Source organism: Haliotis rubra, unplaced genomic scaffold (assembly GCF_003918875.1).
Source record: "Haliotis rubra isolate DU_JTF1 unplaced genomic scaffold, ASM391887v1 Scf614, whole genome shotgun sequence".
Taxonomy (NCBI): domain Eukaryota; kingdom Metazoa; phylum Mollusca; class Gastropoda; order Lepetellida; family Haliotidae; genus Haliotis; species Haliotis rubra.
The window spans coordinates 230,686-248,101 of NW_025767318.1; the positions used below are offsets into that span (position 1 = coordinate 230,686).

General features: G+C 40.4%; 1 protein-coding gene across 1 annotated transcript; it reads left to right on the plus strand.

Moving 5' to 3' along the window:
- Positions 1-1,045: 1,045 nt before the first annotated feature.
- LOC124255963 (tyramine beta-hydroxylase-like) lies at positions 1,046-17,416 on the plus strand. The gene is made up of 4 exons (XM_046689911.1): positions 1,046-1,154; positions 7,450-7,629; positions 8,677-8,831; positions 17,150-17,416. Exons 1-4 carry the CDS (start codon positions 1,046-1,048, stop codon positions 17,414-17,416), a joined length of 711 nt encoding a protein of 236 aa, XP_046545867.1.

A 17,416-nucleotide genomic window follows, 5' to 3' on the forward strand; every position in this document is an offset into this window, starting at 1 on the left:
GACCTGTTGACTGGAGCATGAAAACTAGGATTTTGCTATTCACAGCAGAACTGAATGAAAATAATTAATTAGTTTGTAAAATAAAGCATTGGCTGGAAGGCTAAATGGGTTAATTACAGCTAAAGTCTACTTTTTTAGGCTATTTTCCCACTTTTGTATCTTTATCGAACCTCTCAAATATTGTTTCACGTGAAAATGAGTACGTCAACACATCCGTCAACACACCCGTGCTCGCTAGTTTTATATTCATATCTGTGAGAATATTCATATTCTCTAGTAGTTTTACTGTCCATCGTCGACAGGTTTTAATCTTACTCATGTTTTCACTTTTTATTGTATAAATTGTTTTCGTCACGATATGGCTGAGATATTGCCGATGTGACGTTAAATAGTAACTCACTCACTCACTGAACACGTTTCAGGATATTGTGACACATCTTTAAGCCAGACATGTGCTGGACTTGTCACACCTCCATGTGAAAGTAGTAAATTTTAATACATCCATCACACCCGTCAACACACCCGTCAACACACCCATTACACCCAGCCTCATAGGAACAGTTTGATCTAACTCTTTTTACAAAATTAAATAAACTGTGAAGATCGTGGCTAGATCTTCAACAACGCAAGCTTGTCGTCATAGGCGACTGTTGGAATCGGTTGGTTTTGGTTGACATATGGCATCGTATCCTAACTGCTTTGATCGATTGTCATGATGTTGATCACTTGATTGTCTGATCTCGATTATTTACCGCCGCCACGTAGCTGGAGTATTGCTGAATGTGGCCTTAAACAAAAACAAACAGAATTTGCAGCAAGTTAACTTCCCAGAGCTAGACCTTGGATAGTTTTCACTCGTTTTATGCCAAAACAGGGGCATGACAGTAACAAACCAAGGTTCACAATCGAAGCGAATCTGGCTTTTGAACTCACGCTATCTCACGTCAGTTGCTTCACCTGAGACGACTAGGTCACCCCTGTCAACATATTAGGAAGTATTTCACCGAAATCCTCTCTGTCCATACAGTGGGCTAATGTGTGTAACATGGACTCCGATGGTGATGGAATGACCAATGGTCAGGAACTGGGTGACCCCCAGTGCATCTGGACCCTTGGAGCCACGCCCACACGGACCGCTGGTCTCACACACCCAGGTATGTACATTTGTGCCCCCCAGTGTCGGTGGAGGACGGGAGTCTGGTGGTTGAGGGCACTGGTTCCAGGAATAGCGTTCCTTTGCCCCAACACGCCACTTCGCCCCTTATTTCACCTAGAGGGGTAGTAATATTGGCCCGATTCTATCAGTCGGCTGGTCACGCCAAGCCCTGTGCATGGTGAGCATGTATGCACATATTTGGAATTTTGAAATGTATGCTGTTTTGGCCATTAAGTTTTGACAATAACATAAATTAATGATTTGCTAATTTGCCTGGAGTTCAATGCCAAAAGGCGGTGGCTCATGGGCCAATGTGGTAGGATCTATCGTTTCAAGATATTTTCCTGCTTGAGTGTACCCTCCTAGTATCCCTGATGTCGTCTGTTTGAGACCAGCAGACATGAGACATCGTCTTTGTTGACACTCCATGGTGGGTGGGGAGCTAGGAGGATGAATCATATATATTTCTATCATGGCACCCCCACTTAAAAAACGCTCACCCGAATCTGATGATTTGTTCTCCTCCGGGTGATAGAGCTTCTGGTTGATCATCAATCCTGGTGAGGAACAATATCATCCATAGCTCAGTTCCATTTAAAACAAATCTTCAAGTTGTTGCAGTTCGACTTACATTACAGGTTGCTTTTACCTTATGCTCTGTGTATATTCCGCCTTCATCGGCTGTTCAACTAACCGATCTGCAAGCTCTTTATGATCAACTACCTAAACCCCGTATAACCATGGGTGATTTAAATGGCCACAACCCGCTCTGGGGTGGCATTAATACAAACACCAAAGGTAAATTACTGAAGGAATTTATTTCAAATAATGAACTATGCATATATAATGACGGCTCAAATACGTATTTACATCCTAGCAAAGGAACATATTCAGCTCTTGATTTGTCTATTACTGACTCCATCCTATTGAGTGAATTTGAATGGTCAGCCCACGACGAGTGAGTGAGTGAGTGAGTGACCATTTCCCAACAATACTAAAACCCGTGAATCCATCTGATATTCCTCCATCATCTAGATGGAGTTTTTAAAAGGCTAACATGCCTTTATATAAAATTCTCTCTGCTGACAAACTATATTTTAAACGCTAAAACTCGGCGTACTTTCAAGCAAAGTAGACGCCACTCTTGGCGAAACTACGTTTCAAAAATTAATTCGCGCACACCGATATCAAAGGTGTGGAATATGATCTAGAAGATCAAGGTAAGGGCTTTCTAAATCTAGCATTCACCATCTGAAAGATGGGACCCAATTATTGACTAATAGATCAGATATGGCAAATAAACTTGATGAAACATTGGCCAAACATTCTTCCTCATCTAATTATGTACCTGAATTCCAAAACTCCAAAATCACAAACAGCAAGAAAAGAAAGCTATTAATTTCTATTCAAATAATGGGGAAGATTACAACTAAACCTTTTCGATATCAGCTTCATACTGCTCTTGACCAAGCTCACCATACTGCTTCAGGAGCTGATAACATACATTATCAACTCCTGAAGCACTTGCCAGATTCATGTTTAGAGACGCTCTTACATATTTTTTATGATATTGTCACGTCAGGGAAATTTCCTTCCTCATGGCATGACGCTATAATAGTACCAATACCTAAACCTGGACGTGATCATACCGATCCGTCAGATTATCGACCAATTTCACTAACTAGCTGCGTTTGCAAAACGATGGAACGCATGATAAATAATCGACTAGTTTGGCACTTGGAAACAAATAACCTTATAACAGATATACAATGTGGTTTCCGTAAAAACAGATGTACTGTCGATCACTTAGTGCGTTTGAAATCATTTGTTAAAAACGCTCCATTTAATAAACAACACGCTGTGTCTATCTTTTCTTATCTTGAAAAAGCATATGACAATATGTGGAAATGTGGCATTTTAAAAGATTTACATGGCTTCGGATTGCGAGGCAGTTTGCCTGAATTTATAGCCAAATTCTTAAATGACAGACAATTTCAAGTCCGCGTGGGTTCAACCCTGTCTGATCATTATAATCAGAATCAGGGTGTCGTACAAGGCAACATGTTGCCTGTGACTTTGTTTATTATCAAGATCAACAGTTTATCAAAGGTTTTAAATGATTCAATTGATGGATCACTTTTTTGTGGATGATTTTAATATTTCTTGTCGTGGTAAAAATATGCTTACTAATTGAACGGCAACTGCAGTTGTGTTTAAATAAATGGTGTCTTGAAAACGGCGTAAAATGTTCTAAGTCAAAAACTAATTGCATACACTTTTGTAGACAATATAAGCCGCATAAGGACCCAGAACTATCTTTAAATGACACTCCCATCAAAGTTGTCAAAGAAGCCAAGTTCTTGGGCATAATTTTCGACTCCCATTTAACTTTCCTTCCGCATATCAAATACCTAAAAAAAATTAGCCTTAAAGCACTCGATTTACTGAAAGTAGTTTCTAATTCAAAGTGGGGAGGGGGATCAAACTACCCTCCTTCACCTATATAGATCATTTTTCCGCTCCAAACTTGATTATGGCTCCATCGTATATGGTGGAGCCTGCAAAAGCAACCTAAACCTATTAGATTCAGTACACCAACATGGTCTGAGACTTTGTCTTGGATCTTTTAGAACTTCTCCTGTTGACAGTCTCTACGTCGAGGCAGATGAGCCATCTCTTACACAACGCCGTAGCAAATTAGCTTTACAATATATTACAAAATTATACTCTAACGAATCTAACCCTGCACATAACTGTGTCTTCAATCCCCTCTATGAGGATTTATACAACAAGAAACCTTCTCTTGTTTTGCCTCTTGGGCTCAGAATTAAACCATTCATTTCTGTTGCCGGCATTGAGCTGGAAAACATATCTCCCTCCCGTCTTCTTTCTTCTCCTCCTTGGCAGTTTGTTAGGTCACACGTTGACCTAAGATGAATCACATTTAAAAAATCAGAAACGAATGAATTACAATATAAACAAGAATTTAATCAATTAAAAAGTAAATATAATACATACAAATCCTTATTTACAGATGGGTCTAAGGATGGTGGCGCAGTGGCTTGTGTCACTGTCATTGTATCCAGAACAATTTCCTCTCGTTTACGAGATCACAGTTTTACAGCAGAAGCCAACGCTATATTGACGGCTCTTCAATATATTATAAACATCCTAAATATAAACCATATATAATATTTTCTGACTCTCTTTCTTGCCTTCAGGCTCTTAAAAACTTATCTTGTAAACATCCACTTTTAATTAAAATAGTTGACTTATATAATGATCTGGCAACCGGCCAATACGACCATCGTCCTCTGTTGGTTACCCAGTCATGCTGGAATTTCTGGGAACACAATGGCCGATTTTGCTGCTAAGGCAGCACTCAACAAATCTGTGACACCACTTCTCATTCCATACTTTGATTACAAAGCTGTCATTAGATCGTACATCCGTGATTTAATGCAAAAGAAGTGGGACACCCACACAGCAAAAATAACTTGGTTTCCGGACAACGGAAACCTAACGGAAACAAAATGGAAACTTAAGTTTCAATTAGGTTTCCGGACTGTTTCTCTACATTTCTTTCAAGTTTCCGGAAAGCGGAAACTTACAAATTACCCAGCTTCCAGTATGGCTCCAGTGTGTTTCCGTTACCCAGTTTCCAGTATGAAATTACACCAACTATCGGTTACACCTACTAGGGTTGTCAGTCGAGATTTGAGGAGGTCATTATGCGTCGATATCGTATTGGCCATACCCGTTATACTCACAAATACGTGTTAAAGGTGAAGATCCTCCGTTTTTCATCCCTTGTGATGAGAGAACAACGGTCAAGCATGTCCTGCTTGACTGTGTTGAATTTTCCATCATAAGGGATAAATATTTCAAAGTAAAAACTGTTAAGGATCTTTTTAATAACGTTAATTATCATTTTAATATCGAATTTTTAAAAGAAATATAACTGATAGATGAATTTTGATTCATATGTTTTGTAGATAAATGCATTTTTAGTATTGGTGATTTAAATTAGAAACTGAATTTGTGAGTGGCTGTACCTTCGAAGGGTTGACATAGCGCAAACATATTGTGCTCCTGAGATGGTACTTAAGTCCCAAAACATTTCAAGTGAGTTTAAGTCTACCAGGTTCTTAATCGTAGTATTTTTGTTATTGTAATGTATGGCTAAATCTCAGCATAAACGCCAATGGCTGAAGGGATGGTGTAAATCCAGTTAGGGCCCATGAAGGTAGCAAAAGTAATGTAAGTCTTACTCTTCAAAATGTTTTCATTTTTATTGTATAAATTGTTTTCGTCACGATATGGATGCCATATTGCCGATGTGACGTTAAATATTAACTTACTCACTCACTCAGTCATTGGTCAATGACGCTTCAACAAATTGCCATGTCACCCCTCCCAGGAGGATGACAATTGGAAAAAATATTACCCGCTTCCACGGTAACCGCCTACCGGCTCGGGTGACATTGCTACAAACAGGTGTACATCAGACCGTATTAACCTCGAGAGAATCATACAACTTATACTGTGTCTTCGTCTCAAAGGTTGAAACAAATTTCAGTTATATATACATATATTACATTAATCAACAAAGTTGGTTTGAAATTACATGGAACCATTGTTTATGTTAATCTGCACTGTAATTGTGCGAGGACAGTGAGGACGAACTTCTCAATATATTTGACAGTTAATAAAGTGTAAATCACGCCTTTGTAGAAGGTTATTTATTAATTGTCCCACCACTCCGCGTTGTATACACAGATATGTGCTGTTTTATCCCACGCTAGGCTTGTATGTTTTGACAATCGGGAGGTGTCCCACCGCTTCTCTATTCATACATATATATACTCATGTTTATCCCACGCTAGCTTGTATGTTTTGACAATCGGGAGGTGTCCCACCGCTTGTCTTTTCATACATATCTATACTCATGTTTATCCCACGCTAGGCTTGTATGTTTTGACAATCGGGAGGTGTCCCATCGCTTCTCTATTCATACATATCTATACTCATGTTTATCCCAAGCTAGGCTTGTATGTTTTGACAATCGGGAGGTGTCCCACCGCTTTTCTATTCATACATATCTATACCCATGTTTATCCCACGCTAGGCTTGTATGTTTTGACAATCGGGAGGTGTCCCACCGCTTCTCTTTTCATGCATATCTATACTCATGTTTAGGTTTCTCTCTCTTAACGATCTGAAAATTGTCTCATCACTGCTCATAACAAATGTGCAGATGTACATTTTAGGATATTGCTGGATTTTATACTTTACTGTGTACATCTTGAGTTCAAACAGACTTGTATCTGCTGAAATCTGAAAGTGTCCCATTATCTGCGTACATAATGGAAGGCAGTGAATATCTTTAATGATTTGAAGGTAGTAAATTCATACATGACAGCTCACAGACTGATTTCACACTTGGCATATGTGTGATGCGGCGGCGCATGGCTTGAATGAGAAAGGGGTTTTTTTCACCTCTGTTTGTTATGTAATACTTCTACGACCACTGAACTCATTTCAATCGCCAACGGCTGAAGGGATGGTTTATATCCAACTATGGTCCATGCAGGTAGCAAAGGTACTGTAAGTCCCCATGGTCCCTGGTATGGTCATCTACCCTCAGTTGTTGGCGATCTATAGCCCATGTTTATATTGTGTTGTCCTCTGTTGTAAAGATGTTTTAGATTTAATTGCTAGTTTTACATTTATATCTGTGATGTTCTATACTGTATAGTTGTTTAAATGTCCTTGGTTGACAGGATTTTATAATCTATCTTTACTTATTGTTAATCTATAACTTGTTTAGTCACGATATGGCTGCAATATTCCCAAAGTGACTTAAAATTTTAACTCACTCGCTGAACTCATTTCAGGCTATTGTGATATATCTTCAAGCCAGACATGTGATGGACTTGTCACAGCTCCATGTGAAAGTAGTATATTTAACTGCCCTGCAGTCACAGAAAAAGGTGAGAGAGAGAGAGAGTGAGTGAGTGAGTTTATTTTTACGCCGTTTTAGCAATATTCTATTCCAGCACTATCACGGCGTGGGACACCAGAAATGGGATTCATACAATGTACCGATGTGGGGAATCGAACCCGGGTCTTCGGCGCGACGAGCGAACGCTTTAACCACTAGGCTACCCCACCGTCCGCGAGAGAGAGAGAGAGAGAGAGAGAGAGAGAGAGAGAGAGAGAGAGAGAGAGAGAGAGAGAGAGAGAGAGAGAGACAGAGACAGAGAGATTTTGTATGAGATAGTGTGTTGCAGGTGTCCAGAAACGGGTTCTGAGGTTTCCACGAACAGCAGTTCCAGCCAACAAAACCACCTACGTTTGCATGACCTTTGACCTGGATGAATCACAAGATTACCACATGATTGCCACTAAACCGGAAATTGACAACGCTGACGTCATGCACCATATTCTCTGTTTTGGCTGCCATGATGGCGGTATGTATTCATGCCACATATTCTGCGTAACAGTTGTCGTGAATGGTGCATTTATTCCTATACCATATTCTCCTTTATGGCTGTCGTGATGGTGGCATGTATTGACGCACCATATTATCCTTATATCAGGTTATAGTCATTGTGGTATACGTGTGACTATGATAACTGTCAGCTTTACAAAGCAGTTCATAGAGAATTCTTCGCCTATCCCACTTTACTGTTTAATTTTGCCAGTGACATAACATCACTGTTGACACAATAGAGACCCTGCTATATTGTCATGGTATTACTCGTTGTATATATGTACTGACGGATCATTGGTCTTCATAATATAACAACATTGTGTGTGAATACATTATCTTAAAAGAAATCATCAATGGGTAATTGAAGGAAATACGCTCGTCTCACTGTTGAAGAAGACAGGGAGATATACAGTCATAATTCACGCGTTCAGCACTTACCAAATACACAGCATGCATCGGAATGCATTATAGAAATTAGTTGATTGTTACGGTTACTGTGTTAGGAAATCAATATATTTTGTTGACATCTTGCGAAGGCAACTTTGTAAAGGGTGCAGATATTTAGGTAATAGAAAGACATCAATCCATAGTGGTCGGTTTTTACATGTGTTTACAGATATAATATACTGATACATGGTACAGATGAATCTCTTACGACAAGAATGGGTTGCTGAAGACCAATTCTAACCTGGATCTTCATCTTACTTTCACCAACAGTACAAAGCAAAACTGGTAGTTTCGCTAGAACAAATATTCGTTACATATTATTTTATTTCATTTGTGTTCGTGGCTGGCTAGGGCGTCAGAAGATGATTATCTGTCCAGAAAACCGTACTTCAGCCATAGCAGGAAGCCTCTTTATAATGATGAGGGACATGCTATTTTCATCACCACTCCCGCCATATATTGGGTATTTTATTCTTCACTATACTGACCAGTTTGGAAAACATACACAACTGTAATGTTCCAAAACTTACAATTCTTGGTTTGGTTTATAATGGTGGTATCGTATCCTTCCTTGCAGCGCCCGTCATGTCCCGTCCTGGAGACTGTGGGATGTTTTCTCCTGTTTGTCAAGACTTAATAGGCTTGTGGGGTGTTGGTCTACCTGGTCAGTGTCTCTACAAGGAAACTGGCTTCAGAATTGGCAAAACCGGCTACAAGAGGGTCCTGCTTCAGGTACACATATTTACTTACGAAAATATTCAACTGAATATACAGTAAATTATGGTTATAATGAACCAAACGGGACACTGATTTTTGTTCGATATAACTGGGGCAGGTCATAAGCATTGGTTTGATGATGTATGAAGCCAGTGTTTGGTGTGGATTGTTGGTATGTAAATACAATAATCCTGAAAGCAACTATAAACACTTTATCTCATCTCACGTGGTTGACATTTACAACTGTCGCATGTTTATGTACCGTTTTGGTATAGGTTTAAGGAATATACCAAGAGGTTAAAGCCTTGAAGGTTCGGGCACATGAACATGCGATGTCAAGGGAAAAGCAAGTCTGTCACTAAGACAAAGCTGAATCCAAAAGACTTGCATGCTGTTATGGTGACAAGAAAAGCAAATGAGTGAGTGAGTTGAGTTTTACGCCGCACTCAGCAGTATTCAAGCTATATGGCGGCGGTCTGTACATAATTGAGTCTGGACCAGACAATCCAGTGATCAACAGCACGAGCATCGATCTGTGCAATTGGGAATCGATGACATGTGTCAACCAAGTCAGCGAGCCTGACCACCCGATCCCGTTAGTCGCCTCCTACGACAAGCATTGATTACTGAAGGCCAATATTCTAACCCGGACCTTCACGGGTAAGAAAAGCAAAAGAAAGTATAGATCCTGATACCGCTTCAGACAAGGACAACAAGAAACAACCGAACTAATGCAGAAAATTGAAGTAACATTCTCAGACAAATACCAGTTCCCAAAACTCTCCCATAGTATTTCAAACCTCAGAATCACCTGCACTCTCATTTGTTTGGTTTGGATTTGGTTGTTTAACGCCTCACTCAGCAATATTCCAGCCGTATGACGGTGGTCTGTAAATGATCAAGACTCGACCAATACGCAATTGGTATTTGATGACATGTGTCAACCATGTCAGCGAGCCTGACCACAAGATCCCGTCTGGTCCCTTTTCCGACAAGCATTGGTTTGCTGAAAACCAATTCTAACCCGGATCTTCATGGGTGAGTCAGTTAAGATTTTAAGTCACATCGGCAATATTTCAGCCATATCGTGACTAAATCAACTTATAGATTTATAATAATTGAAAGTAAATTATAAACACCTGTCAACGAAGGACAGTAGACTATCACAGATATAAATTGAAACCTAGTAATTAAATCTAAAGTATTTTAACTATACATGACAATATAATATATAAACAGGCTATAGATTGCCAGCAACTGAACGTAGATCACCATACTAGGGACCATGGGGACTTACAGTGTCTTTGCTACCGGCATGGACCCCAGTTGGATTTAAACAATCCCTTCAGATGTTAGCAATTTGACAATCTAGCCATAAATTAAAATAACATATACTACAATTAAAAATAGTATTATAGTATGTTTGAATTTACTTGAATTGCTTTGGGACTTACGTACCCTCTCAGGACAATAATTTTACGATACTTTAACCCCCTTCGATGATACAGCCACTAACAATATCAGTTATTAATTTAAACTACCAATCATAAAATATTTATCTATTTACATAACATTGACACAAATTTTTTCAACAACTCTATTTAATTTTAAAATCAGTAATTAAATGACAATTAATACCATAAAGAAGATCCTTTATTGTTTTGACACTAAAATATTTCTCTCTTGTGATAGAAAAATCAATACAGTCAAGCCGGGACGTGCTTGACCGTGATTCCCTCATCATAAGGAATGCAAAACGGGGGATCCTCACTTTTAAGCAAATATTCATGCGTATATCCTGTGTGGCCAATACATCGTCGTAACTATGATGACCTCTTCAAATCTGGACAACCCAAGTAGGTGTAACCAATATGGGGTTTTATTTCATGTAATTTATTTATACCTACTTGGGTGTCCAGCTTTTTTTCTGCATCCGATAACGGACTTAAGATCTGGTGTAAGCTTTACAATCAGAGTAAGAAGTGGTGTCACAGATTTGTTGAGTGCTGCCATGTCAGCAAGATCAGCCATTCCAACATGGCTGGGTAGCCAACATAGGGCGATGTATTGGCCAGTTGCAAGACTTATAAAAGTTGAGATTATTAAAAGCACGAGTAAGGAATTGATATGTTTTGAGTGGATAATAACAGATGGATGACTGACAAAAACAACAACGCAGAAAAGACGCTCATTCACTGAAATGTTCCACAGTCAGAAAGGATCAAACACACGTGGGGTCAAATCTAAAAGTCAATATCGCGTGTGACCGCCATTTGCATTGACACATGCAGTTTAACGTCTCCTCATTGAGTCAATAAGCGTCCAAATAGAGTTCTAGAGGATGGCATTCCACTTCTGCAGTAGTGCAGCCTCAAGTTCCCGGATGTTTCGCATCTGTTGTCGCCGCAAAAGACTTTGACCAATTTCGTCCCACAAGTGTTCCATGGGGGATACATCTGGCTACTGTTCTGGCCAATGAATAACCTGGATGTGTTGCTGGGCCAGATATCGCATGGTAGGTCTTTCCCTTGACAGACATGAAGGCAGTCCTGTGATTGTAATTTATTCCACCCCAGACCATGACACTCCCACCACCCAAACGCCTGTCTGAACCACACACTCATCAGCATAACGTTCACCACGTCTACGCCAAACACGTAATCGGCCGTCAGCATTACGTAGATGAAGACGTGACTCGTCAGTGACTACCACACCATCCCATTGTTGTAACCTTTACTGAAAATGCATGCTAGCCCATTGTATAGGCTAATTACGGTGTCTGTCAGTCAGAATTGGTCAAACGTAAGGACGTCGAGCATGGAGCCCTTAAGCGTGTAGACGGCGTCGCATGGAGTCAGCGCTGATGACCCCCACGTCAACCTTGAACTAGTGCAGCGGTCCTGGCAGTCGGCAGTGTTCAATCACTGATATGGACAAGGTCAATATGGCGATCGTGATGGAGCGTCGTAACACGTTGTTGCCAAGGTCAGTGAAGGTCACGGGTGCTGCCTGTCTACTGATGTCGTCTATGAAGCCTAACGATGGTGGAGTGGCCAAGTCCAAGTTGTCGAGCAATAGCCCTGCTGCTGGTGCCAACCTGAATCATGCCTAGTGCACGTTCTCTTTCGTGAGGTGTTAACCTCGGCATCTCTGTCCTCGTTTCACAATCGTTAGTGAAGCAATGAGAATCGGTTCTCATACACCTGCTTTTAATGTCACAGTCAGTATGATTTCAGAATGAAATTCGAGCTTTTTTCATGGCGTGGCTGCATGCTATTAAACATCATTCTTGTAAACATCCACTTATAAATGAAATTATTGAATTATATACTGAACATCATTGAAAACGCACCAGTCTAAAATTGTCCATATTTTTTCATCAAGATGGATTCCAGCATGACAATGATCAATGAATATAACTAACATGAAGTCGAAGGGCATGTCCACGAGAGAGAGTCTGAAAATATCATATATTGTTTATGGTTAGGGTGTTTTTTAATATATTTAGGCGCTGTTAATATGGCATTGGTTTCTGCTGTAAAACAGGAGCAATTGTCAGTAATCTAGAAGATATTGTTCTGGATCGAATGACAGGCCACTGCGCCACCATCCTTGGATCCATCTGTAAATAGGGATTTGTATGCATTATATTTACTTTTTAATTGATTATATTCTTGTTTATATTGTAATTCATTAGTTTCCGATTTTTTAAATGTTGTCAGTGTGAGGTCAACTTTTGGCCTAACCAATTGCCAAAGGGGAGAAGAAAGCAAACAGGAAGGAGATATATTTCTAGCTCAATGCCAGCAGTGGAAATGAAAGGTTTGACTCTTAGTGCGCGAGGCGGAACAAGACACAGATTAAAGAGGATTAAAGACACAGTTAAATGTAGGATTTGACTCGTTAGAATATAGTTTTGTTATATATTGCAAGGATAATTTTATACGGCGTTGGTTAAAAGATGGCTCATCGGCCTCGACGTAAAGACTGTCAACAGGAGAAGTTCTAAAAGTCCAAAGACAAAGTCTTAGTCCTCAATGGTGGACAGAACCAAATATACTGACTCAAAAAAGAAACTTCACATTCTTTCTTCAGGGCACTATAAAAGAACAAGAGATGGTAAGATGGTTAAATTGTTATAATTTCATTGCTGAGAACTGTGTGATGTACTCGATACACTGACAGTGCCATAATCAGTTCCATTAGGCTACACCGCCGTTCCAAAACATGGGTATACAGAATGTCAAGTCACAAGAATACAAATGCGAAATTTCTCAGTTCAATATCGTGTATGGCCGCCCCGCGCATTCACCACTGACAAACACCGTCTCCTCATCGACTGCCTGATGCTTGTGAACACGTGGTTGGGGATTCTGCGCCACTGCTCTTGCAAGGCAGCGCCAAGTTCCTGCAAATTCTGAGGTTGGTTCCAAAGACCACGAAGCCTTCTCCCAAGTGCATCCCAAACGTGCTCTAATGGATTAAGGTCAGGGGACCTCGATGGCCAGTCCATGACGTTGATTCCAGCGTTTTGAAGGAAATTTCGTGTCAACATCGCGGTATGCGGCCGAGCATTATCATGCTGGAACTGTAGACCTGGGCCATGAGCCGCCATGAAAGGAACGAGTTCAGGGGTGAGCACCTGGTCGCGGTAAGCAGCAGCTGTGAGGTTTCCACGGATGACCAGAAGTCGGGAACGGTTGTTCCCACAGAAAGCACCCCACACCATGCAACTTCCGCCCCCGAATCTGTCGACTTCCTGTTCACAACATTGGGCATACCGTTCACGACGTCGTCTCCAGACTCTATGCCTGCCGTCCGCCAAACTGATGGTAAACCTGGATTCATCGCTAAAGACGACTCGATTCCAGTCTCTCTGGGTCCATCGGAGGTGACGCTGGGCCCACAGCAGACGTTGACGTTGATGAATCGGCGTCAATATTGGCCCACGATATGGACGTAGAGAATGGAGATTGGCAGCCCGCAAACGATTATGAATGGTCTGTGAGGACAGTCGCCCTCTAAACATCTCAGCCCTGGTTCGTGTAGCCGGCAGAAATCTGTCACGTAGGTGACGTAGGACGATTTGACGGTCTTCTACTCGTGACGTCACACGTGGACGACCCGACCTTGGGCGATCAGAAGTGGTGCCAGTTTGTTGTAGACGACCTCGCAAGTCATACACAGTACGTCGGCTGCATCCCATTGCTCTTGCGACGTCAATAACTGATCTTCCCCTTGCAACATGCCAACGGCACGTTCACGTTGCACATTTGACAATCGTGGCATTTCAAGTACCGTTAGAACTGTGGTTTAAATGTGTTTTTCAATTCTTGAGGCCAATGCAAACACGTGCATATGAAGAAAACTTCGATGCGAAGATCACGTGATCGACTGCACGTGCAAAACCTGATTTGGCACTAACGTCATTTGCACGACGAATGGATGGGTTTGAGTGGGTTTTGCTAACGTTTTTCTAGAGTCGACAGATAGGGATCCCATTTCGGATACATAGAAGTATCATCAGAGAAAAATTATTCATTATTTTTCAAATTACATTTTGTGAAGTTTCTTTTTTGACTCAGTATAGTTTTAGGTGCTTTTTGCAGGCTCCACCATATACGATGGAGCCTTAATCAAGTTTTACTCGCACCAGTGATCTATATAGGTGAAGGAGGGTAGTTTGATCCCCTTCCCACTTTGAATTAGAAACAACCTTTAACAAATCGAGTGCCTTCAAGCATTTAGCTTTAAGGGATTTAAAATGTGGCAGGAATGTTAAATGTGAATCGAAAATAAGACCCAAACATTTGGCCACCTTGACCACTTTGATGTGGGTGCCATTTAGAGTCTTTATGCGGTTTGTATTTACGGCAGAAATGTATATAATTAGTTTTCGATTTAGAAAATTTAAAGCCGTTTTCCAGGCAGCATTTATTTATGTTGTCAAAACACAATTGCTGTTGCCGTTCGATAGTATGCATATTTTTACCGCGACAAGAAATATTTAAATCATCCACAAATATTAATCCATCAATTGAATCATTGAAAACCGTTTCCTAATCGAAGGCCGTTTCATGTTTGGTATTCACATTACAGGAACAGAACAGAACTTTTATTACACTCAGGCCGGGATACTGAGCATAAGAAGTACAGATATACAGTGGAGAATACATGGGGTGGCGGGATGGTTTACACGGAAGATTGTAGTTTTCATGATAGTACTACAAAATATACACATTTTTTTTAAACACTAATTCGTTTACAGTTAAACAATCCGTTAAATCTTAAAACATTGGGGGTTTTTAACATAATGGCTTGGGATATAAGTTTTCCGATGGTCTTTGAAGAAAAATGTAGTGGAATTCATCGCCAACATCACACGTGTCGCAGAGGTTACACATTCTTTCTTCGAGTGGAATTTTGTGCCACTAATAGGAACGTATTGCAGAACATGTATTGTAACTTGTCACTGCCAAGATGCATCATACTGCAACCTACCTGTTTGTCGTATAATCACAGATGGCTTCTCTCTTGACAATACCCAAATATGGTGAACAGCCTAATACCAATGGGCATTACAAGTTGAACAAGCATTGTCACTAAGGTGACATAATCCCCCGCCGCAAATTATCAAATCAAACTTATAAAGTAATGAAAGTTTAAGATGAAGTTAAATGTCAACAAAAACATGACCAGTCAACCTCTCTTGATATCTTGCTCTTTAGTTGTTCAAACACACACATATTTTCAACACTGACTTTGACCTTGACATGAATGTCATAGTGTATGAAATATGCAAAACTAGTACTAAAGAAATTGCTTATTGAAAAACATTCAAGGGAGGTCTTGAAAGTCTATGAAGAAAATCCAGTGAACCGTTCTTGAAATATCTTGCTGACAATTCAGGTTAACATGCTGAAATCTTCAAAGTGTCGTCGTGACCCTACAAATCATGTGAAGGTCACCAAAATTGACTGGGCCCTGGGCCTTCCCTAGATGAAGCTTGGTGACAAATATGAAGTAAATCCACTGAATTTTGCGATATCTTGATATCATGCTGAAATCTTCAAAGTGTCGTCGTGACCCTACAAATCATGTGAAGGTCCCAAAAATCAACTGGGCCCTGCGCTTGTCCTAGATAAAGCTTGGTATTAAATATGAACAAAATCCAGTGAAGGGTTCTTGAGATAGCTACATGCAGGTTTACATGCTGAAATATTCAAAGTGTCGCCATGACCTTGAAAATTATGTGAAGGTAACCAAAATTGAATGGGCGCTGCGCCTTCCCTAGATAAAGCTTGGTATTAAATATGAACAAAATCCAGTGAAGGGGTCTTTAGATAGCTTACATGCAGGTTTACATGCTGAAATCTTCAAAGTGTCGCAGTGCCCTTGACAATTATGTGAAGGTCACCAAAATCGACTGGGCCCTGCGCCTTCCCTAGATAAAGCTTGGTACTGAATATGAAGAAAATCCAGTGAATGGTTATTGAGATAGCTTAACGTGCAGGTAAAACGTTAAAGTCCCCTAGTGACCTTGAAATGAAGGTCAAGGTCACCAAATGTGACTGGCACCTTCCTTTTACTGTGATGAACCTAGGTACCAAAATGAAAAGAATCCAGTCAACGGTTCTTAAGATATTCCAATTCGTACTTACGGACGGAGCCTAATACTATATCCCCCGCTTCGCGCTAAACGCGCGGCGGGGGATAAAAAAAAATTCTCATTCTTTTGAAGGCACCCGTTACAGGTCTTATAGACTAGTTTCAGTTCATGTGCCATGTTAATACTGGTAGAACAAGCAAAAGTAGGAAATATAATTGGTAACAACCTATTCTAGCTGCCCTGTATGAAAAAGTAGACGTTGTTCGCAATGAACCAATAACACACACATTATATGTAAACAGGAAGTTGGTATTTGATCAAAGAACATAAGAATGTGACATATGAAATGATGCCACATCAGTGTGAAATGATTACATGTGAAAGCTGAAAGGCCAGTAACCAATCATTGCCATAAAGATCAGACAGTCTAAATAGGTTGTGTGTCATTGTAAGTTTATGGATTGTTGTTCATGTTAGATTGTTCTCTAGTTGAGTCACCACAAGTTAAAGTTTGTATAGGTGTTGGCGACCTATAGCCCGTTTTAGACTCCATCTGTGATACTCTAGTTATTTTACAGTCCTTCGATGACTGATTACTTAGCAACCTAAATTTATTGTTTATGTAAGACATTTCTCGTCACTATATGGCTGAAATGTTGCCGAAGTGAGGTTAAATTTTAACTCACTCACTAATTTTTGTATATGTATTTTTGGTTTGTTTTAGTTTCACTGGAACAACCCCCACAAGATATCCGGACAGATGGACGGCTCAGGCTTCAGCATCTTCTACACCCCCAACCTCCGCCCTCACGACACGGGAGTCTTTTGGACTGGTGACAGCCACCTAGTGATCCCACCGGGACGAAGCAGGACCGTGGTCGAATCTATGTGTCCATCACGGTGCACCAAGAAGATCCTCAGAGACACCATATACCTAATTGAGGGATACGTCCATATGCATTATAAAGGTAAGTTTGCTCCTATCTGTTGA

Excerpts from the sequence above, each read along its gene's own strand:
- LOC124255963 (XM_046689911.1), top strand. The coding sequence starts at position 1,046 with ATGGACTCCGATGGTGATGGAATGACCAATGGTCAGGAACTGGGTGAC. Across the intron at positions 7,630-8,676 it reads TTTTGGCTGCCATGATGGCG|CGCCCGTCATGTCCCGTCCT; the intron begins GTATGTATTCAT and ends CCTTCCTTGCAG. Across the intron at positions 8,832-17,149 it reads ACAAGAGGGTCCTGCTTCAG|TTTCACTGGAACAACCCCCA; the intron begins GTACACATATTT and ends GGTTTGTTTTAG.